The 22175-nt window shown below is 50.4% G+C and overlaps 2 protein-coding genes across 2 annotated transcripts in view; one reads left to right on the top strand and one right to left on the bottom strand.

Annotated features, from left to right (window-relative positions):
• The window catches only part of ADAM17 (ADAM metallopeptidase domain 17), a 36662-nt gene extending 24603 nt beyond the window's left edge, over nucleotides 1-12059 (top strand). Inside the window, exons 11-19 of the mRNA XM_086460331.1 lie at nucleotides 306-458; nucleotides 1218-1417; nucleotides 2641-2744; nucleotides 3441-3575; nucleotides 4469-4599; nucleotides 6423-6501; nucleotides 7550-7638; nucleotides 8303-8359; nucleotides 10765-12059. Coding sequence (XP_086316457.1) covers nucleotides 306-458; nucleotides 1218-1417; nucleotides 2641-2744; nucleotides 3441-3575; nucleotides 4469-4599; nucleotides 6423-6501; nucleotides 7550-7638; nucleotides 8303-8359; nucleotides 10765-11115 — 1299 coding nt within the window. The 3' untranslated portion in view covers nucleotides 11116-12059. The remainder of the gene's footprint in view (nucleotides 1-305; nucleotides 459-1217; nucleotides 1418-2640; nucleotides 2745-3440; nucleotides 3576-4468; nucleotides 4600-6422; nucleotides 6502-7549; nucleotides 7639-8302; nucleotides 8360-10764) is intronic.
• Nucleotides 12060-14654: 2595 nt separating this feature from the next.
• On the bottom strand, nucleotides 14655-22125 carry IAH1 (isoamyl acetate hydrolyzing esterase 1 (putative)). Its single transcript, XM_086461566.1, has 6 exons — nucleotides 22045-22125; nucleotides 20787-20839; nucleotides 20177-20325; nucleotides 19034-19195; nucleotides 15542-15660; nucleotides 14655-14822 (listed from the first exon to the last, which is right to left on the bottom strand). The coding sequence occupies exons 1-6, from the start codon at nucleotides 22123-22125 to the stop codon at nucleotides 14655-14657; spliced, it is 732 nt and encodes a 243-aa protein (XP_086317692.1).
• Between the last annotated feature and the right edge of the window lie 50 nt (nucleotides 22126-22175).

The raw sequence follows: 22175 nt of genomic DNA, 5'->3' as shown, positions 1-22175 counted from the left end.
TATATTAACTATCTGCATTGCATTGAAACCAAGACTGACTAGGTATTCTAGGACAGCGTTTTGCCTCTAACAATGGTGTAGTATTCAAACCGGATCCTGGAACTTGCCTTTGGAAATGAACCATAATTTTACTTGCCTGCAGTTCCCCACTTCAGGAAAAAAAAAAAAAAAGGCGTTCATAGGGAAATCTCTTCCCATCTCAGTGTATCTTAGAATTGCTGGTGGCCTGGAAGAAGCTGGGACCTTCTGTCCTGTCCTGCTTGGACTAATTTTTTTCAACGTTGATTTTTTCATGTTCAAAAAAGGAGGCTGACCTGGTTACGACGCATGAACTCGGACATAACTTTGGAGCAGAGCATGATCCTGATAGTCTGCCGGAATGTGCCCCAACTGAAGACCAGGGGGGGAAATACGTGATGTATCCAATTGCTGTCAGCGGAGATCATGAGAACAACAAGGTACAGTTGCATAGTTTTGCTTCCATCTACAAGTTTCTGCTATGGTCAGTGACCCTTTGCGTGGAAAGTCTGTTTGGTTAATGATTCTTGTAGCTTGAAAATGTAATGGATTAGCCATAAGAAGAAAACACTCTTGCATGCCATTGTATCCTCTGCAAGGTGAGATCACCTTTGGATTCTGACTTTCACTGGAGTTCCTAGCATGTCCAAGTGCTTTTTTAATTAGCTGTTTGTAATTAGCTGTAGCCAACGTGCTACTAAAAGCGAGTCATCAGCAAGAGTCAAACACAAGACCCTCAGGACCAAATAGCGATGGAGACAGGCTGCCCGACGCCACAGCCGTGGTGCTCGCCGGTCCCGGCAGCTGGCCCTTTGTGCCTCTTCTGCCGATGAGCCGCCCAGCCTGGCGAGGGAAGGGTTAGTCTGCAGCCTGTGCCCAGCCCCGAGGCAGCGCCGTCTCTCCCTGCTGCTCCAGCTTCGCAGCCTTTCCTGGGGACGGTTGCTAGTGCTCCTGGAGCCACGGAGAGCCAGGCTGCGTGCATGTCCCTGCGTTGTAACGCAGCAGTGTCCTTCAGGGACCCGGCCGTTACTTTCCCATCCTGAAATTTTTCCGAGGAGTCAGACTGGCAGTATAGAGGGAATGACTGCTTTCTGAGGCACCAGAGTTCGGAGGCATAAGGAGGCTGAGGCTGTCTTAGATACCACTTGCTGATGGAAAGGTACGCTCCTCAGTGCTGCTCTTTCCCCTCGTGACTCTAGATGTTCTCAAGCTGCAGCAAAAAATCCATCCATAGGACCATAGAGATCAAGGCCCAGGAGTGCTTCAAAGAGCGCAACAACAAAGTGTGTGGGAACTCCAGGGTGGACGAAGGGGAGGAGTGTGACCCTGGCCTCCTGCACCAACAGGCCGATCCCTGCTGCTCTGCAGACTGTAGGCTGAAGGATGGTGCCAAGTGCAGGTAAGGGCGGGCCGGCTGCGACCTCGCCTAACGCGGGAGGGAACGATGGGCTGGGCTGAAAGCTCCTCGAGCTGCCTGCAGTGTCACAGACCTGCTTCCTGGCTTTAGGGCTAAACAGCTGAGCTGAAGACAGTAAAGGATTTTGGGAAGGGCTGTGGTGTGCATGTGCTGTTTGCGTGCGGTAATTTTTATAGCATTCTCTTACTTCTTCTGAGAGGTGCCAAGAGCTACACTTGGAGGGCAGGGAACTGGATTTTTTATCTCTGATCAAATTCACATTCGGCGATTCCTGCCCTTGCCCAGATTATTTGAGATGCTCTTTTTCTCCATACATGCCTCGTCTGCTGCGGGAGTTGAGATCAGCTTGAGCACTTAGAGCTTTGCGGTGTCTTCAGGTGCCTGAGTAAAACTGCAGGAGGTTAAAATCAGGCACCTGGAGTGCTTGAAGGTGGTGGTGGTGGTGGTTATATTTAAGAGCAAAACCAGGCATTCAAAAATCAGTATGAAAAATTTCCTGTGCAAACACAATTTTTGCCTGTCTTGCGAGGTGGCTTTAAATGGGATCACGTACTGGGGTTTTCAAGACTGCTGCAAAAGGTGTTTGAGCAGACCACACAGCGACTGCGCTGAACGAGTCCTCTTGCGGTTCGTGCTCTTTGGGGTGCTCACAGCCCTGTTGCGGTGCAGTTTTTTAGAGTTCAGCTTCGCACCACATAACAGCTCGTACGGCCCCTGGTTAGCCAGAGATTCCCTCGATGTTCAGGGCTCTGTGCTAAGGGCTGCCTTGCGTTGGGTGCACAGCAGAGAGAATAAGGGGAGCGCAGACCCGAGGGCAGTAAACCTTCAGGGCAAGCGGGGGAAAATGCGTGGGGAAGAGAATGGTGGAAGATCTTGTTCGAACTTACACAGCAAGTGACAAGAGGATCCAGGTGCCTCGAATAAATACGGGGATCCCTGTGTTGTCTGTCAACAGGTTGGACTTTCTACGTGCTTTTACCTTCGGTGAATGAAGAGTGAGTCGGTCTGTAGAAAGGTGGTCGTGGGAGGGGGTGGAGAGGGCAAGGGTTGTGAATCGGCAAGTCAGTCTCCAAGAAGTAGCTTTTTGGTTTGTTCCTAAACATCGTTTTGCCCTGGCTTTGTCATGCTCGTGCTGCTTTTTAAAAAAAAAAAAAAAAAAAAAAAAATGCTTAATGTTTCTTCCTTTCCTTTTGCTCTTTCCACAGCGATCGGAACAGTCCCTGCTGTAAAGGCTGCCAGTTTGAAAGTGCCCAGAAGAAATGCCAAGAAGCCATAAATGCCACTTGTAAAGGAGAGTCTTTTTGCACCGGTAGGACATGGTTGTGTCCCCTGTAGGTCAGCTAGCCCAGCGCTTCAAGCTCAGCGTCCTGTTCGAGCCGCTTTCAAACTAGTGCCCTTGAGTCATCCGGTACATGTAATTTTAGAGACCAGTTAAGCGTCACAGAATTGCCCTATAATGAATTTCATTGTAGTTCAGGAGTCACTTGGAGATTTTCTGCCCAGAAGAACATGAAAAATGTTGATTTTTTTTTTTTTTTTTTCCTTCTTTTCTTCTTTGTTTCTTTCCCTTAAAAGAAGAAAAATCAAAACAGAGTGTGTCACTGGGAGGGGACAAGAATGAGCTGAATCTTACCATAGAAAGGGTGGAATTACTGCAACTGTGCTTCATTTTCCCACTTGTTTACTTCCTCCTCATAATCTTTCCTGGAGGCAAGGAGTCAAGTCAGAGCTGCTGCTGCTTTGCTGATGGCGCCTCCAGGGTCTGCTACCTACTGCTTGGTTGCCAGGGTGCCACAATGCCCGAGTTGTTGAAAGCCTCCAGAGCTTCTGCTGCCTTTTGGAGGATCTGGCAGGCAGCCTGCGGATGAAAGCCAAGAACAGGCTGTTGGGATTCCCCCTGGGATGAGTCTGGGTTTCCTTTATTGTCCTTCTTATTTCTGCACACTTAGGTACTCTGCCCTTTACTCTAACACAGTCCTCCCACCCTGTCACCCCCTGTCTGTAGGGAACAGCAGCGAGTGCCCGCCTCCAGGGAATGCTCCTGACGACACAGTCTGCGTGGACATGGGGAAGTGCAAGGATGGGGAGTGCGTCCCTTTCTGCGAGAGGGAGAAGAACCTGCGGTCGTGTGCGTGCAATGGTGGGTGACGGGGCTGAGCTGAAACGCGTGCTCCGTCTCTGCTCCTCGGCGAGTGCTGGCTTCGCTGTGGGCTTGCCAGTTGGAGGGCTGAGTTTGTGGTTTGTGAAAAAGTCTAAACAGTCAGGTTTTTTCAGGGCTAGTGTCTTCTGTTTAGAAGAGGAATGTGAATGTGCTCCTGTCTTCTGGTGGTCTGGGTTGAAGACATTAAGATGAGACTTATGGTCTGGCACCCCAGTTAAAGGAGGGGGTGCCCTCCTACATTCTACCTGCTCTACCACAGGTGGACAGGAGGGCTTGTAAGGAGATCCCAGCCAACCTCTGGACCAGACATCTGGCAGAGGAGTAGTGGCCTCCAAGAACTGGTTAAAGAAAGGTTTCAAAGAGGTTAAAAGTTCTTGGAGGATCCCTGAGTCCAGTCCCCTGCTACTGCAAACCTGCCTGTCAGATACTTCTGTCAAGAAGTTTCACTGCTCACTTGCTCTCCAGATCGTCTCTTACCTCTGGTAAAGCAGCTGGGAGCAGGGGGAAAGCTTCACAGGGGTGGCACAAGGAAGTGCAGTGAGCCCTGTTTGAGATGCAGGGCACAGCCCAAGGAGAACAGTGCCTAGAGGACCCAAAGAGCCCCAAAAATACTTAAATCTGCCTTTCGGATGTGTTCGGAACCTCTTCTCTGGCCTGTTGGTTCCTGCAGTGTTGGGGTATCAGCTTGGAGAGCTTGGTCCCGCTGGGTCCCCTGATACCTGTGTTTCAGGTGTGGTCATAGAGTGCCTGAAACTGGGTGACTCCCCCAGTCCTGCCTTCCCGCAGGAACACGATCAGCCGGGGACGTGTGGCGTTAGGGGCTGTGGGTGACTCCTGGCACGTCTGAGCACCAGTCTGTTGTTTCGTGACAGAAACGGACAATTCCTGCAAGGTGTGCTGCCGGGACGAGCAGGATAGGTGCGTACCGTACGTGGATGCTAACGACCAGTTCCTGTTCCTGCGCAAGGGCAAGCCCTGCACCGTGGGCTTCTGCGATACGAACGTAAGTGTTCTCCGACGCTGGAGCGCTGCACGTTCCGCTGCTGGGGCGGCGTGTTGGAGAGCCCTCTGTGAGGAGGGCTGGGCTGGTAAAGAGAAGCCAAAGCTTGGCGTGCTGCTGAGCAGGGTGGTGCTGTGTAAGTACCGCTCCACGGGGTAAATATTCGAGGGTGTTGTCTTGGTTTGAAAGACAGGTGTCTGTGGAGGAAGGCAGGAGCCTCCCTTGAAATGGAAAATGCAACCCCCTTCCCTCCAAATTATTATAATTTTGAAATTAAGGGGCCTTCAGGCAAAGATATGGGGAATAGGAATAACAGTTCTTTATTTATATATATATATAAAAAACACAAGGCAGAAAGAAAAAAAAAAACAAACCAAAAAAAACCCCAAAAAACAACAACCCACTGGTTTACACTGACAGAGTCAGGAATACAACCTGACACCCTGTTAGGGTGGCAGTAGCAGTCCGATAAGATGCTGGCTGCAGTCCTCCTGAAGCGATGGGTGTAGTTCTGTGGAAGCAGCGATCAGGTAAAAGAGTCTGGTCTTCCTCCGAAGGTCCAGTGGTAGGTAGGTAGCTCTTGTCCTCTGGAACTCCAGTGGGGGGAAAAACTCCTCTGGGAATCCAGTGGAAGAAGGCTGCTAGGGTGTTCAAAATCTCCGTTTTTATTTGGCATGGACTGCTTGGCTCCTTCCCCCCGGGCGGAGCATCTCACCATGGGATGGGGAGTCGTGAGGCAGTTCCTTGATGGGCCATGAACAGGAGATAGCCCAGGAGCGAGTTATCGATGGGTCAGGCGATAAGGCGTTGTTGTGCCCAGTAACAGGAGATAGTCCAGAGGGGGGAGGCAGGGAGCACCGCCCCACCTGGTCTCAACAGCGCCTGAAGATGGTAATAGAATACTTTTTTGGGCACATCTTACTCTGTAACCTAGGACAGGTGTCTGAGGCTGCAGGTGGAAGTTAGCTCTGCAGAGACCTGTGCCAGGTGGAAGCTGTCGCCTCTGCCCTTGCTTATTGCCCCCTTCTGCCGCTCCCCGCTTCTCAGCCAGCTGGTGGTTTGTGCAGAGGAGGTGAGGGAGCGCTGCCGTAAGCTCAGCTGGGTTTGCAGCGCTTGCTGGTTCAGTTGGTCCTGTTAGCCCAGTTCGTTTTGACTGAAATAATGCAGGTCAGGGAGCAATCCCGTGAAAATCTAGCTGGCAGCAGCTGAAGGGGGCAGCAATCCCACGGCAGGGAGACTGGTGGGTTGCTGGCGCTCGGTGACCGCTTCTGTGGTACAGCTGTGCAGTCAGTCGCGTCGCCTGCAGACCCCAAGGGTCGAAGTGAAACTGGGGGCTGGCGGAAGCGCATTTGGGAGGGGGTGCCCCAGCCCTTCCGCTGGCAGCACTGAAAGCCCGATGATCCGCTGCGTTCACCCAGCGCGGCCAGACCTGGGGGTCTGTAACCCTGCGCTCCTGAGAGCTGCAGCCTTCTGGGTGGGTAATGGGACCCGAGGCTTCCGGTGCTTAAACCTCTCAGAAACTTCAGGTTTACGTCCCCTAACATGGGCTGAGGGTGGGGCAGTTTTTGCACATTTCAAACATTAAAACTTCATCTGTTTCGGACAGCAATGCAATTGAAACTGTTTTGCCAAAAATAAAGGCAATAAAAACGGACTGCTGCTACTGGGCCTGAGTGTATGTGCCTGTTCAGAATATGAGTCAGGTGCTGCTGCGTGTGGAGTTTTCATTTCGTTCCTGTCTTTGTATCTTCTTCCCTCCCCAAGAAGGCAGTATTAAGGCTTATGTAGAATAAGATTATTTTGTAAGTAAGTGTTTACTTTTGCAGGGCAAATGCGAGAAGCAAGTACAGGATGTCATTGAACGGTTTTGGGATTTCATAGACCAGCTCAGCATCAATACTTTTGGTAAGACACGTAACCATATCCTTTGGGGTTTGTTTTAGTTCATGACAGGAACCTCTAAAGCCTCGGAGGGAACAGCCATTCCCCTGTATGCAAGGGTAGCTAGTAGCTGTGCTTCCAACACGTGTATTTTTGCCCAAAGTTTGACAGTACTGATCTTCCCTTTTAAAGCTGCAAGGGTGGGGGATTGTTCTGCGTTTTTCCACTCTGTTATTTTCTAGGCATCTTCCAGGCTCGTAAAGGGGACGATAGCTTCTTGTCTGAATACCAAGAAGTAGGTCAATTAGAGAAAAGGAAATAACAGACAGAAGGAAAACTTCATCTCGCTCTGGTTTAAGAAAACCACCAAGGTCACACGCCTCAGGCTGTGCCTGTTCTGAGTCACTGCCCAGCAGCTGCGCGTGGGCCTCTGTGGTCTCGATCCCCACGGTGCAGTCCAAGCAGGTGGCCCCCGGTGTGACCCCCAGTGTCTCACCCTGCGTTACTGGGACCACACAACGCCCGTTAACAAGCCGGGGCTTTGTCGTGACTGGGTAACTGCACAGGGGAATCGTCTGGGTTTGGGGCTTTCAGTCTTGAGTTCTAGGGTCAAGAAATTTTCTTGGGTAATTGTGAAAAGTATTTAGCCTGCTCAGGTTGAGGCAGTTTGTGTATCTTTTGATGTTCAAATATTTTGTTTGTGGAGGCAGGTGGTTCCCCATGTCTGTAAAATCAGAATTTGGTAACAGACCGGCGCCTTGTGTAGTTGAAGGGCTGCCCCTGGCTAACTCGGCATAGCCTGTTCCCAGTCAACTCCTACCAAATGTGACAGCCTGTCGGCATTTCTCATGGGAGAAGAACAGAGGAAAAAACCCCATTATTGTTAATGTATTGGATAAAATTTTCTGAAATTGTACAATTTCTTTTATCTTTGCCTAGTCCTGCAGCCTGTGCTTCTCTGAGCAATGCTGTGGCTTGGCTTGCATGAGCAGCGGCTGCAGACTGGGGATGTACGTGTACGTCCGTGAAATGGTGTTTGGTGGTAACTGACAGACTTGAACTGATTTCACAGGGAAGTTCCTAGCGGATAATATAGTGGGCTCTGTGCTTGTCTTCTCCTTACTTTTTTGGATTCCTCTCAGCATCCTTGTGCACTGCGTGGTGAGTAAGCTGTCTTTGAGGTGACTGCTCTGTTGGATTGAGCTGTAAGAGAACACCCTTCGTGTATGAAATGGCAGATGTCTGTGGGAGAAGGTGATGGGAAGCTTTTAGCAAACCCCAGGGGCAAATCCTGTAAGACTTGCTGCTCCTTCAATAGGTGAAACTCCTGCTAAGCTCTGCTCAGCTCTGGCAGACCCAGTGCTCCCATGACTGTTCCCTGGAGCCCTTCCCGTTCTTTCCTAGGCAGATTGTCTCCTCTGCCTCCCAAAATCTACCCATGTATAATTTTGGTAACTTCCATTAGTCAAAGTTTTCTGAAGTCCTGCTAAGAAATGACACCCACATTTTGTGGGGAGGCCCAGAGCGGGAAGTGGCCTTGGTTGAGCTTGGGTGGATGGGCAAAGAGAGAGAGCTCACGGCAGCTGGGAGCGTGGGCATGTGGCCTGACGCTGACAGCAGCGCGGGGTTAAAGCAGAGGGTTGCTGCGCCCGCAGCCCACTCCCAGGATGGGTGGGAAGGCATGGGAGGCAGGGGAAGGGGAAAGAGCCCCATGCACTGCTGGGTCCCTGCAGGGAAACAGGGACAGGGACCTTGGCATTGGGAAGCTTAACTTTCTTTGTTTGTCTGTGTGTGTTTTGGTTTGCTTTTGTTTGTTTTCCAATAGGACAAGAAATTGGACAAGCAGTACGAGGAGAACACGAAGTCCCTGTTTTGCCCCAGCGTAAGTAGCTGTCTGAATGCGAACGGGCAGCAAGCTGGCCAGTGTGCATTACAACATCTGCCCCCGAGGGGTCTGCAGAGCATTTATCAAAGAAGGGGTAGTAGAGAGACCAGGAGCCCCGTGCCTCGCGCTGCAGGTGGACGAATCAATCTGAGGGGAAACTTTTCTTGATCAAGGCTGTGTTCGATCCGTCAGGCCCCGCAGCTTGGCGGGGTCCGATTCCTCCTCCCTGTAAGAGCTGTGCCTTGACCTCGCTGACAAAGCAGCTCCTGCAGCCGCCGCAGCTCCCGGGGCAGGAAGCCGCTGCTCTCTGCGGAGCACCGCGTCGGGCGCCGGCGCACGGGGTCCCCTCGGCACCTTCCACCGCAGAGCGCTCGTTCCCAGCCAAGGGGCGTCAGCGCAGCACGAGGCTCAGGGGGCGACGCTGCAGAGCAATCCCTGCAGAGCGCGGTGACTTCGCTGCAGAACGGGTGTTGGCAGGAGTCAGCTTCGGGTGGCCAGACGTGCGAAAGCCTTCCAGTTGCTTGTGGGAGAGCTGGCCTCAGGGTGCAGGGACCTGTCAGTGACATTTCTCACCTTGTTGATACCGAGTCAGGAGAGGGGAAGAACCAAAAAAATGCCTGGGTAAATGTTAATTACAGTCCAGTGCAGGGCAGCTTCTGACAGAGGTTTCTGGGTATCCTGTCCAGCCCACAACCTGATTCTTATTAACAACTGAAACATTCAGTTAAGGAAATGACATTTTGTAACGGGAGGGGAAAAAAAAGGCTTGCAGAGCTGGGTTTTTTTGTACAACCACAGGGGGAAGCATACTGAGGTCAGACTGCTGAGGCAATTGCCTCTGTCATCTACTCTGATGTAACTGAAGGTGATCTTGGTTCGAGCACCCCATAGCTGGTCTTGAATGCTGTAAGAAAAGTCACCTTGGAGCTTTATACCTGAATTCAACCAAGAAAATCCCAGAAGCAGGTGTAGCAGCAGAGCACGGGTGTAGTTAATGGGCTCCTTGCACCAGCAAGAGCTTAGCAAACAAATCTTGTGTCTTTTGGATCAGCCGAGGACTGAGCAGTTGGGCAGGGCGGTGCTGGTAGCAGGCAAAGATCTCATCCTGCCCATTTAGTAAGGTCTGGGGGCATTCTTTTACACCCAGAAATCTCAGGATATTTTCCAAACCATGCTCAAATAGAAGCAGAAATGAATGAGCTTTAACTTAATCTGGGCTGCAGGATCTGGATGTGATCACAGTGGTCCCTCCAGTCTTTGACCCTGTGTTCGGGTCAAACTGGGAACTCCTCAGGTTGGAAGAGTGGAGTAAGCTGTACCCTGGACTGTTGCTCTGCACTGAGCTCTCCGTGTCATCTGGCTTAACCCTGCATTTCTAGTCCTAGGTTTGGTCAGAGCAGTGTTGGGCCCCAGGGGAGGTGGGGCCGAGTTGTCAGCTCTGTCCCAGTGAGGCTGTTACGTGCTTTGTGTGGAGGTAGAGATAAAAGGGCCTTTCTGCCTTCAGTGCTCAGCATAGCTGGATTTCTTGAGGAAAAACCATAAAGTCATATAGAACAGTTTTGGTTGGAAGAGACCTTCAAGATCATCCAGTCCAACCTTTGTCCTAGCTCTATCAACACCACCAAACCATGTCCCGAAGTACATCTACCCATCTCTTAAACACCTCCAGGGATGGTGACTCCACCACCTCCCTGGGCAGCCTGTTCCAATGCCTGACAACTCTTTTGGTGAAGAAATTCCTCCTAATATCCAGCCTGAACCTCCCCTGGTGCAGCTTAAGGCCATTTCCCCTTGTTCTGTTGCTTGTAACTAGGGAGAACAGACCAACCCCCGCTTCGCTACAGCCTCCTTTCAGGCAGTTGTAGAGAGCGATAAGGTCTCCCCTCAGCCTCCTCTTCTCCAGGCAAACAGCCCCAGATCCCTCAGCTGTTCCTCATATGAGACACGCTCCAAATCCTTCACTAGCTTGGTAGCCCGCCTCTGTGCCCTCTCCAGCACCTCAGTGTCTTTTTTGTAGAGAGGGGCCCAAAACGACCCAGCGCTCAAGGTGCGGCCTCACCAAAGCCAAGTGCAGGGAATCAGTCACCTCCCTGCTCCTTCTGGCCACACTATTGCCGATACAGGCCAGGAATACAGCAAATACCTTCTCTTGGATGTTCCCTTGCTCCTGTGTAGGTATAAAGCTACTGTGAAATGCAGGATCTAACTCCTCCTCCTCAGTGCAGTGGGCTCAGCCTGGGTGCAGAGGGGAGGATGCGGTGGCCTTTGAACCGTCCTAACAGGAGCGCGGGTGCTCCCCAGAAGGTGCCCGTTGCCCGTTCCCTTTGAAAGCAGTGCACAGGCTGAACCTGGACGAGATCCTGGTTGCTCTTCGCAGTGACGTGGCTGCTTGTGTCTTGCAGAACGTGGAGATGCTCAGCAGCCTGGACTCTGCCTCTGTTCGAATCATCAAGCCCTTCCCCGCAGCGCAGTCGACCAGCCGGCACCAGCCGCTGCAGCCCATCACGGCCGTGCCCGCCGTCGCGGCGGCGCCGAAGCAGGACCACCAAAGAATGGACACTATTCAGGAGGACCCAAGCACTGACTCTCACATTGACGAGGACGGGTTTGAGAAGGACCCTTTCCCAAATAGCAGCTCGGCCGCCAAATCTTTTGAGGACTTGACAGACCATCCTGTCATTAGGAGCGAGAAAGCTTCGTCCTTTAAACTGCAGCGCCAGAACCGGGTGGACAGCAAAGAAACAGAATGCTAGTGTCGTCCTGCCTTCTAAATGTGTGACTCCTGTCTGCAAAACAAGGATCTAAAACCATTTCATTTATATAAATATAAATATATGTATATATATTTTTGTGAGGGAGTGGGAGAAATAAGGAAGTGACCTACTGCAGATGCTGGTCATGTGTATGACCTTCCTTAAATTACACTTACTAGAGCATTATATCTTTTAAAAAGGAAAATCCAAACTAAAACTGGCTTGTTTTTGAAGCTTTTTGGATTTGTTTTCCTATTTCCTTGACCTTTAACATTTCCTTCAACCTGTGGTGCAAACCCAAATATCCTGCTGGATATTGGATTGTGTATATCAGCCTTTTTTATAATTTAATATTTTGTAGTCTGACAGCACTGATGGACAAAATTAAGGGGCTTTTAAAAACAAAATGAAAACACTGCCATATCTTCTGTATAGAGTAGGTGATTCTGCAGTTTAAGGTACATGTAAGCAAAACCCTAAACAGGTGCCTTGAACAGAATGAGAGTAATGGAACAGATGAAAATGCACTCTCGCAGCATTGAATGAGGATGTGTAACTGGAGCCAAGATTCAGATCAATAAAAATGAAAAGATCCCAGAGAGGCTGTTAAACCTTACCCGAGGCATGGCAGTGCTCCTCTAGCACAAAACTGACTTGCCTCTAGCAGTGAGGAGGTCTTCATGTCATGAGGGCAGAGACAGGCTGTCACTGGGAGTTTCCTGCTCTGCACTGAGGCTGGTGTGTTGCAGGTGTCTGGTAGGAGAACAGAGTGTAAGGGGAGAAACCGTTTTTGTGGATTAAGACTGTGTTAACCAGCTGTTTACAGCGGTTTCGGTACAGAAATGTTCCTCTGACTGTTGTTTTGAAATAGGTAGCACTGTTGAGATGTTCAAAGAGCTGAGCCTCAGTTTTCTGTGATCTATGCAGCCATTGGAAGCTCCTACTGCATAAATAAATGGGGGGGGGGGGGGGGGAAATTCACTCCATTGCAGGGGGAGGGCATTTGTTTAAAAGCAATTGTGAATTTTTTCCAAAGAAAGAAACCTTTGTTGTACTTACAGGGCAAGTATGAGGAGGAGACTTCATTAATTCAAATTCCCACGCAGGCAGTAAAATGTGATGTGAAGGGCCGGTAATTCAGGGGTGCCCTCTGGGCCACCTGCAGCCCTGCAGGGTGAGCTGGGAGGGGCACACGGGCGATGTTTTCGCTTAGTAGCAGAGGGACGGACGTGGTGGAGTCGCAGAGCTGTGGCTGTCTGACAGTAAAGCAGCATCTGGATCTGCATCTGTCTTCTCCCATGATAGTCTGCTGATAAAACTGACAGAAAAGGCGGCGGCCCACGGCACCACCGCTGGCGCTGTCAGCCTGCGCTCAGCCACAGGGAGCCGCGGCTGCAGAGAGCCCTTGTGTTTTTACACGTGCGGGCAAGGAGCCAGCCCTGTGCCAGAAGGATGCGGGAGTACCCCCGCTCCTCCCCAGCCCGGATACTTGTTACACTAATACTTGAACGAACGCCTTACGGTATTCCGATCTGAGTAGCTGTTGTGTTTTATATACTGGTTTTGAACTTTGTTTTTGTTTGTTTGGGTTTTCTTTTTTTGATTCAGTGCAACGTACATGTGCAAGGAGTTAATTTAATTCCCAATACAATAAAAACTTTTTATATTAAAAAAAAAACAAACAGTTAAACAAGAGCTGTTTCTGTGCAGTCCTTTTCTAAAAGACCTGAATTCTTCAGTTCTCAAACCCTGAGTTAAACATGGGGTGTGCAGCCAGACTTGAGCCTGTTCTTTCTAACTGCTCCCTCTGAAACTCGCTGCTGCAGAGGCCAGAGCCGAGTGTCTGTGGTGCAGATCTGCATCCTCCTGGGGAGGGAGGGGGTCTGTGGGTTACGGTGCAATGCATAGCTAAGCTACACGCGCGTGCCCAAGTGCCTCCTCAGGCAGCAAACCTGCAAGTATCTGTTCTCCCCACTGAGGCCTTCACAGAGGGAAACCCGGCAGGGGCAGGTGCTTGGGAGCACGGCAGTAGAGGTTGGAGCAGGCCCTGGCCATCACAGAAGCCAGCCGCCAGCCTGAGCCGTGTTCCAGACACGGTGGAGGCAGCGCTTGCCTGGTTTGTTCGTAACACCTAACGCAGGAAGAGCCACAGCTGCCCTGGGGAGCCCCTTCGCTGTTCAGCCACTCTTTACCTTAGGCATTTATTGCAGAAGGGACAGTCCAGTTTAATATTCATCAATACTAATAAATATCTGCAAATCAAAGTAGCTTCTGGTCTAGTGCCAAGCACGTGAACCGTAACCACTTATGCCCCAGTTCGTAACGCTGTTACCTAGTGGATGACGAGTCTCGGCCAACTTGTCGGCGTTACCCGAGGAAGCGAAGGGAGCCTCGTGGCACTGACAATGCAGGGACAGCTTGATGCTCTCCCATCAGTCTCTGCCTCGCCCACTGTGTAATAAATACATCACTGGTGGCCTCATCTGCTTTGTGCCAAGGTGACTGTTAATACCGCCCAGAATTATGTAGGGGTTTCACTTGCAGTGACGATAGACGACTGACTTGGTTTTAAGCCGTGGTCCAGCAGTATCCCCATTTCTGCCATGCTCTGGCTGGCTAGCCAATTATTTCCCAAACCACTGTTGGTTTTTTTTCCCCCACGCTTGTTGAAGTTCATCTCAGTTTCCAGCAATTCTTTGCAGTTTGTAACGGTAGTTTTGTAATTGTGGCCTCTTGGCCAAAAGCTATCCGTAGCACGCAGTGCTCGCCTGTGAAGCGCTGAATACCAAAGCTCACTTGGAAAAGGTCTCCTTAGCTGGACGGCAACTGACACACAGCGCAGCTTTGTCAGCAGAGATGCAGACCCTTTCCAGGAGTTTCTTCACGCTCCAAGCCTCTCAACACAAGCATGTGCACCACCACTTTTATACGACCCCACCCGCACTGCGTTGAAGTCTGTCTGCACACAAGACCCGCCAGGTGTAAGGAAGCTGCTGCTGGGTGCCAAAGTTAGCCAGCCTTTTAAAACCCCTGCTCCGACCGACGAGGTATCACTACCAACAGCCTCGCTAAAGCTCAGCTAACAAACAGCTTTTACTGCTGTCTTACAGCCAAATAAATTAACCTGGACTGACATTAATGACTCTTGACGAACTCCCCACTGCTGCCTCTTACCAGCTCCTAGGTGTTAAACCCAGCAGATGGCATTAACCAAAGCGCAAGTCCCCAAAGCTCAGCTAGGCCAGGAGCTCCTCGGGGCAGCCTCCATCCCTTGGTCACAGGCCAGCTGAGCCTCTCGTTTGTCTCCAAGTCTTCCAAGGAAGGAGCTGCTCCTTCCCATCAATGTTCAAGTCTCTGGCACAAGCAGCACGCGGACAAACCACCCCATGACACACCCCAGTGGTCTCATCTTTATTCTCCACAGATGGAGAGGGGACTCCCACCGCCCCGTTCCCCCAGTACACAATGTTCCCGGCGTGTTGCTGGACACGGCTGTTTGCACATGGGCTGCCTTTGGCTGGCCTGGCGGCTTCTGCTCCTCACAGAAGACTGGCCTCAGGGTTCGTATGGTCCACGTCACGCCAGTAAGGAAGCAGCGAAGGAAGAGCAGACAGTTTTTTTTCCAGGCATGACCAAAGCTGTGCTGCTAGAAAGCTGTTGCCTTTTGTGGATAAATGAAGACCATCAGACAAATAGGCAGAGAAATCCTACAGGGGAAGTTAAAACCATGTATTAATATATTTGCTGGCTGCAAACAGAAGGTCTGGAGTAATTTTTACCAAGTTCATTCTTCAAAGCCAGCTGGTGTATGTACTAGTTTTATTTTTCACAGTTTGTATTAAAATACTAAGGGGATGTTCTGATGGCCAAAGTCACTGCTACTCATCAGGAAAAGCTCACAGGATTAAGTGATGCAACCAAAATATTGAGTCTACTGCACCGGGGAGTGCAGGAGAGAGACAGGATTCAGTGTCCAAGCTGGAGTTACTTGCTCACGGGAAAAGTCTGCCATCTGTGCCACGCGGACAAGTTTTGTTGGTTGGCCAGAAGCCTCAGCAAGGTACCTGGGCAACCTGATCTAACCCTGGAGTCAGCCTAACGCTGCGCAGTGGGCTGGACTAGGTGCCTCCAGAGGCCCCTTTCAACCTGAATGATTCCATGACTCCAAGTCCAAGGAAAAGGTTATTTACGTGTAACGCCCCCCGGGCACATGTGCTGGCCCAACGTCATGGCCAGGCTGTATTAAGCTTCACTTCTCGTAGCCCACTATGAAGCATTCTGGGTTGGTTTTTTCCTTCCCCAAAGTGTGATTTGGATGTATTTTGTATCATTTCCATGATAATATGCAGCACTACCAGTTCCTCTGTGCTAAATGATGCATTTCACAATTCATGACAGTTTCAAAGTCCTTCCCATGACATCATACCTGATTTTTTTGCATCAGTGTCCAGAGGTCGAGTATGTCCGTCCCACAGTCCCTGGCTACCTGAACACAGGCCTGGGCGTATTCCCCAGTGGTGGCATTGCGGCGATTTAATTGGTTGCCTACCAATCAGAAACAAAGAGAACATTAGGAAGCGTGACAGATACAGCTCGATTTCAGCCTTCCGTGGTACCTGTGATGCGCATCGGGTCGTTAAACCAGCAGACACAACCCGTCACAACCGCATCTGAAGCACTTCGATTTCAGCGGCTGGAAGCTGCAGCTCGTTTAGTCTCTTTCAGGGCACCTTTTGTTTTTGAGGCATTTCAAAAATACGTGTCTTGTTAATAGACGTGTAGCAGGTGAGAGAGGAAACAGCAACAAGCACACAGCATGACAACGCTGACTTCTGGGATGCTCACAGCGTTCACCTTCTGGCAAGCTTCAGGTGCGATCGGTGCGTAGCTTTAAAACCGTTCATACACCTGCTGCTAGCACGGACAGTAGAGTTAAGTAAATGCAAATCTATTTACAAGCTTGCCTTCCGCTTCCTGGATGACATCCGACATTTAACATCTCCCTGCAGCAGCCTCCTCGTTGGAACACGCTGGTGAAACCAGAGTACACCGAGGTGCAAAGCTTTATTAGCCCTCGCGACTGCTGCATTTGTTACGCTGGGAGCCGGACATTCGGTACGTGCTCAGTGCCAGCTACTGTAAGCCAGCAGTGTTGCACGGACCACAGTGAAACTTTGGGGCAGGATATTATTAAGTTGTTTGGGGTTTTTTTATGGGACCTATAATGCAATTCATCAACTCCATCTCTACTCCCTCCTTGCATCTGATGATTCCCACTTCTTCACATTGCCACCTCTTTCCTGCCATCATTTCTCTTCTTCATAAAAGCACCCTCAGCAGCCTCACCGGTACTTCCCCACCACAGGAGGTTTCCTAACTCTTGCTTTCTTCAACTTTCTTCCTGGTTCAACTCCTCCCCAGACTGAGCGGCCCTTCAGCTCATTCAGCCTCCACCGCGCAGAGCTCCCTTTGTGGCCAAGTTCCCCGCACTGATCACAGCTTCGCCACCCCAGCTGAGGTCCTGCAGGCTTTCCCTTTCCAGGACTTCTAATCTAGCAGAGTTGGTAATCTCTTATTCTCCCTTTGCCTTTTCTTTCAGCGTTAGGAGTACTTCTCAACTGTTTCATCTCCTCTTCCGCTCCGGGAGCACACAAACACATGCCTGCTCCCCACGTGCAGCTCTGCAGGAGCACGTGCTGGGTCTATAAGCCTAGAGCGGCAGCCAAAGGAAGCTCAGGGAACATGGGGGTCTCCTGAAGGACCAAGGAGGTGACCTAGTGATTCATCCTGATCTGCACGTACCCATCCGGCTTGGGAAGGAGGAGAGCCAACAGTGGGAGCAATGGGTTGGGGGATATTCAGAGACACCAGATGCAGCTGGGTGTGGGGGCTGACCTGAAGGAGCCACCAGTTGCATTGGTAAGGTCAATGCAGCACCTACAAAAATCCATGGCTAATGGGAGACCCGTGGCGACTGGAAGAAGGTTAACACTGCACCCATTTTTAAGAAAGGCAAGAAGAAGGGCCTGGGGAACTGTCGATCACTCGGCCTCACCACAGTGCTGGGAAAGACAGTGGGGTTACTTCTCTTGGGATTCATTTCCAAACACATGAAGGACAAGAAGAAACTATCAACACAAATTTAGCAAAGCCAGATAGTGCTTGACCAACCCAATTGCCTCCTGCGATGAAATGATGGCTACACAGATGACGAAGAGCAGCTCTGGCTTTAGCAAGGGCTTTGACTCTGTCTCCCACAGCCCTCTCATCTGAAAGTCGAGTTTCTTTTGGCACCTCTTTTCACACCTGGATGAATGTTCCTGTGGACATCATCATCCCCGTGTTTCACATCTCTCCTTTGCTCTGACACCTACCTGACAAAACTAGAAATAAGCAGAACATTTCTCCTGGCTCCTGCTTGAGGTCTGACGAGCCAATATTGCTGCTTACTGTGCCCACACACTTTACTTGTGGTCCACAGTTTGCCATCAGCCTGCCTTTTGTTCCATCCCCAGATAGCAATCTCTTTCAGACAGACGCTGGAAGGTTCAACACTGTAAATGCAAGCTTCCTCTCACCCTACCCCGTAAAAGGATGGCTTGAAGACAAAAACGATGGAACAACATTTTAAAAGCGTTACTTGGCAGCCAGGAGCCAGACAAGCAGCACCCACGGTGTGCTCACCTAACAGGTCTTCAAAAGGACAATACGGGTGCGTGCTCTGCAAACGACGGCTGCGGCAGCTTCAGCGGGAGCGGGGCAGACAGGCCAGGGAAGGCCGCCCTGCGCCCGACCTACCCTTTATGCCCTGTCCGAGGGCCTGCTAGTGTCACGTACACAGCACGGCCGTGGCTGACGGTCGGTCTGACCTGCTACAGCTGCTACTGTCTCACACGATTCGTGAGAGTTACTCCAGGACATTCCCTCCTGTTCCAAACTCCATATAAAAACCACCCCGCCGGTTGAGACTGAAAGTCCATATAGTCCAAAATCTGGTTTGCACAGTGGTCACTGCCACACACCACAGCCCCCTGAATGCACAGTCATGCAATACCATAGTCTAATTTAACGCAGCTTAAACATGAGGTCATCTACAAAACGTTATCGCTTTGACTGAGCACGCAACTCAGGGTATGCAATACCACCCACATTACAGAAAACCCTGCAAACCTAAGGCGACAGCTCTGCCTCTACCTGAATCTCACTCAAAAGTCTTTTATAAATGTGCAGGAACTGGACAAGCTGCCCCAACGCAAAAGAAGACACGCTCTCAGGAGGTATAAACTGGCACTGCTGGAGGCAGTGGGATTATAGCAATTTCCACCAGCTGAGTAACGTGAAGTAAGCTGTGCTGTTATGTCTCTATTTTTGAGCGAGCCTGAACAATGAAACCTGAAATCATTTAATCACCCTTTGCTTCTTTTTCAGGTACTGTTATTAGCATCCTTAGAACATTATATTCTCTGCGTTTTCTTTTCATTTAAAATAAACCTGTCTAGGACATTACTGCTTATCCAAATAGATGTGGAATATGCTGTGACTGTTAGAAAATTTTCTAAAAGGCACACAAAATTTCTTCTATGATTCACGTTATTTTGGAAGCTGCTAGGACATGACGTAGTCTGCCTAGGACATCTTGGCAAAACCAATGTTCTCAAAGGGCAGCCACTTCTGCCAGTTTTATGCACGAACAGACCAATCAACACTTTCGAAAGGAAGTTACTAATCAGTTGGTAGTTACTCCACGAGCTTATCCAGAAGCTGTTTAGCAAAACAGCTAGCAGTCCTTTTCCATCACCTCAAAGAACATGACTGCCATCTGGAACAAGCACGAAGCTCATCACCTGTCAGCCTGGGATCAGTAACTTACACTGCCAGTAAAATGCAGAAATTCTGCCCATCCGTGTCATTCTGTTACCTTTGGCAAGACACTCCTTTTCCCAAGCTGATTCCTGAAGAGGTGGTGGCGTTATTAAAATAATCCTGTCTTCAGTAATGCCTACTGATTTCAGGTACTGTATCATGCTCTGTAAGTTCGCAGCATATTCCTCCAAAGGAACGTGTTGCTTCGGGTTCAGGTCTGTCAGGGGATGGAGCACATGCATGAGCGGCGTTAAACTGCTTACACACTTCCCAGACAACACAACGTGCTTTTACACAGCGTGTGAATGTGGGCACCCATTTGCAGTATGCAGTTCACCTCAGCCACTGGTTCAGGACGTGTCGTAGGAAAATGCTGTTCCTCAATGTCCAAAGGGGACAAATCATAGAATCACAGAATGGTTTGGGTTGGAAGCCACCTTTAAAGGTCACCTAGTCCAGCCCCTCTGCAGTGAGCAGGGACATCTGCAACTGGAGCAGGTTGCTCAGAGCCCTGGCCAACCTAACCTTGAATGTTTCCAGGGATGGGGCATTGACTGCCTCTCAAGAGGTTGAACACAGCACTTCCAGCTAACACAAACAGGGAAAAAAAAATACCCCTTTTTTTTTTTTAAGATGCTTTTTCTTACAACTCTGTATCTTAGTATGAGATCACATAATCACCTCAAACCTGACCTGAAACAAAACCTAAGATTTTCTCTGCGTCCAAGAGAGTTAAAAATTTGGAAATTCCCATGGATGTTCAGTCAGTCCTTTGTGCACTGATGTTATCCTTTTGATTAGACTAGCTCTGCGTGCTGCTATGCTTATCTTAAAGAGAATCCAAATGCTACCTTTCCTCCATCCATCTGCCAAGAACTCATCAGACTGCTTTAAAGGCAGAAAAATCAGCTAGACGCCCAACTCCAATTTTAGGTGATGGATATACGACTAATTCTTGAGCCCCTTGAAATTTACTTTTAATATTAAAACTTTGTGAGAGGGAGAGAAATAGAAGGCACTGCATGGTCTGAATATAAATAAAATGTTGAAAACAATCCACTGTAAAAATGAAAAGAGGGCAACCGGTTCACAGAGAAGCAGCAGGAAAAGTCTGTGTAATGTTCTGACTTTTCTGCTAAACTGTAACACTGGCTTAAGAGAAGGGGCCAAGGAAGTAAGAAAAAGCAAGCTACCGTACCTTTCAAAGCACTGTCATTTGCTCCAAAGAAAATAGTAACCGCAACAATACTCTCAGCACTAGTACTTTTAGGGATCAGTCTTGGAAGGATCAATTTAGCCCATCTGGTGTTGTACCCCGAGAGCCCTCGGTTCACAACATCACATTTTCTGAAACAGAGACACATATCAAAAAGAACATCTCTCCTCTGCCCACCAGAACAAAACTTGGGAAGTTTTGAACTATTCTGTCAGGATACCTGCCTCTGTCCCTCTCAGAAACAATGAGAGCTCGCAGGAGTTTTCAGTGGGATTGTAACTTTATGTTTTGAAAGTGCACGCACAGATGGCATGTGCAGTATTTACCTGTCGCTTAGACTATGAAACCAGAACAACAGTCTTGACAATGACTAAGGATGTTTTTTCTTTCCACTCATGCTTTGAGTGGAAAGAAACTCCCAATGAGTATTTCCACCAGTACTGGGCAGGTTACCACTAAGACAGTTCCACTTCAATAAATAAAGAAATGTTAATAAATAAATATACATTAAATATTAACTTGTGTTGGTTTTCTTTCAGAAAAGCTGCACAGACTTCTTGCATGCCAGGACTTTTGAAATTTAAGCTCTTACCTGACCAGTCTCTCAGCAAGGGATGCCCCCCAGCCGTTTTCCTGGAAGGAGAACTGAAACCAAGGAAACCGGTTAGACCCTCACTGGAAGCGCTGCTCCCCAGCAGGACAGTCCCACCACTAGCACCTTTCCTCCTCAAAAGCCTTCGCGCATGGCCTCTGGCACTGCTGCAGCAGCACCTCCTCCCTCCCAGCCTGCCCTGTCCCTGCAAACAGTGCTGGTCTCACCTAGACACAGCTGGCATCAGTGGGACCATACCTTGAGGAACAGACCCTGTGGTCCCTCCGTAATTCAAACTGACTGCTGTCAGGCTGGAGTTTCATTTTGGCTTTTTTTTTTTTTTTTCTTCATTCTGGAGAGCACCTCTCAAAAATCCTCCCTCCACGTGCTGCTTTGGAGTGCTGTTCGAGACCTACCTCTCCTAGTAGTGAAAAAATCAGTCCCTTCTCCTCATTCCTACTGCTGCACCATCCTCCCCCCCGTACAATGCTGTGCAGAGAGTTGGGTTAGACAACTCATCTCCCATCGAAGATAATGTCTGTCTTCAGCCACATCTTACTCATTGGAGCAGCTCTGTGACCCACTCCACCATGCAACCCATACAACAGAAGGCAGGGGACCCAGAACGAACACGAAAAAGCTGGTGCCGCCTCAAAGGAGACGTTCACCAAGCCACGGTCCGGTCACATCAACCCAGGACGCGTCTCCGGGGCAGGCAAGCTCTGGGCAAAGAGCTGCACCAGGAGCCGGGACAGGGAGGAGTGCAGGGCCAGCACAGACACAGGCTGTCCTCCCGCACTGGGAAATGCCACTGAAATATCAGAAGCTACGCTTCCACCAGATCACGCTTCTGCCACGGGAACTTCAGGAATTTCTGCAAAAAGGCTCTAAATCTCATAAAAGACCATCAGGCCTGAAAGCTCCCGGATCTCTTGTGGGAGACCCAGCAGGGACATGGCTCTGCCGGGCCACACTCTCGCTTCACCGGTCTCCTTCCCGCCTCGCCGTGCCAGGCTGGTCCCGCCACGCCGGGTTTCGACAGCGGCCCCACGGGGACGGCGGCCCCGCTGCCTGGCCGCAGGCTGCCTCGGCCCGGCGGAGCGGGGGGCAGCCCCGAGGAGAGCGGCTGACGGGGGTCGGTCGCCGCCATCCCGCCCGACGGCTCCCCCTGCGGCAGCCGAGGCTGGGAGAGCCCGGAGCGCCCGCAGGCAGGGGCGGCGGCGCGGCCCCTGAGGAGGGGCTGCCGCAGGGCCGCTACCTCAGTGATGGAGTCTCCGAGGAGGACGACGCGGGGCCAGAGCAGGAGCCTCCCGCGGGCGCCCGCCTCCGCCAGCGCCATGGCCGCCGCCGGACGTCCGCCGGGAAGAGCGGGGAGGCCTCGCCGCTTCC

This window comes from Leptosomus discolor, chromosome 2 (assembly GCF_034619465.1).
Source record: "Leptosomus discolor isolate bLepDis1 chromosome 2, bLepDis1.hap2, whole genome shotgun sequence".
In the NCBI taxonomy this organism is placed as follows: domain Eukaryota; kingdom Metazoa; phylum Chordata; class Aves; order Leptosomiformes; family Leptosomidae; genus Leptosomus; species Leptosomus discolor.
Note: the sequence above shows the minus strand (reverse complement) of the source record. Positions and strands in the feature narration are given on the sequence as shown.

Coding starts and splice junctions, on each gene's coding strand:
- IAH1 (XM_086461566.1), bottom strand. CDS start 22,125: ATGGCGCTGGCGGAGGCGGGCGCCCGCGGGAGGCTCCTGCTCTGGCCC. Junction 20,840..22,044: donor TCGGAGACTCCATCACTGAG/GTAGCGGCCCTG, acceptor CCTTGGTTTCAG/TTCTCCTTCCAGGAAAACGG. Junction 14,823..15,541: donor CACTGATGCAAAAAAATCAG/GTATGATGTCAT, acceptor CTTCCCCTGTAG/GATTTCTCTGCCTATTTGTC.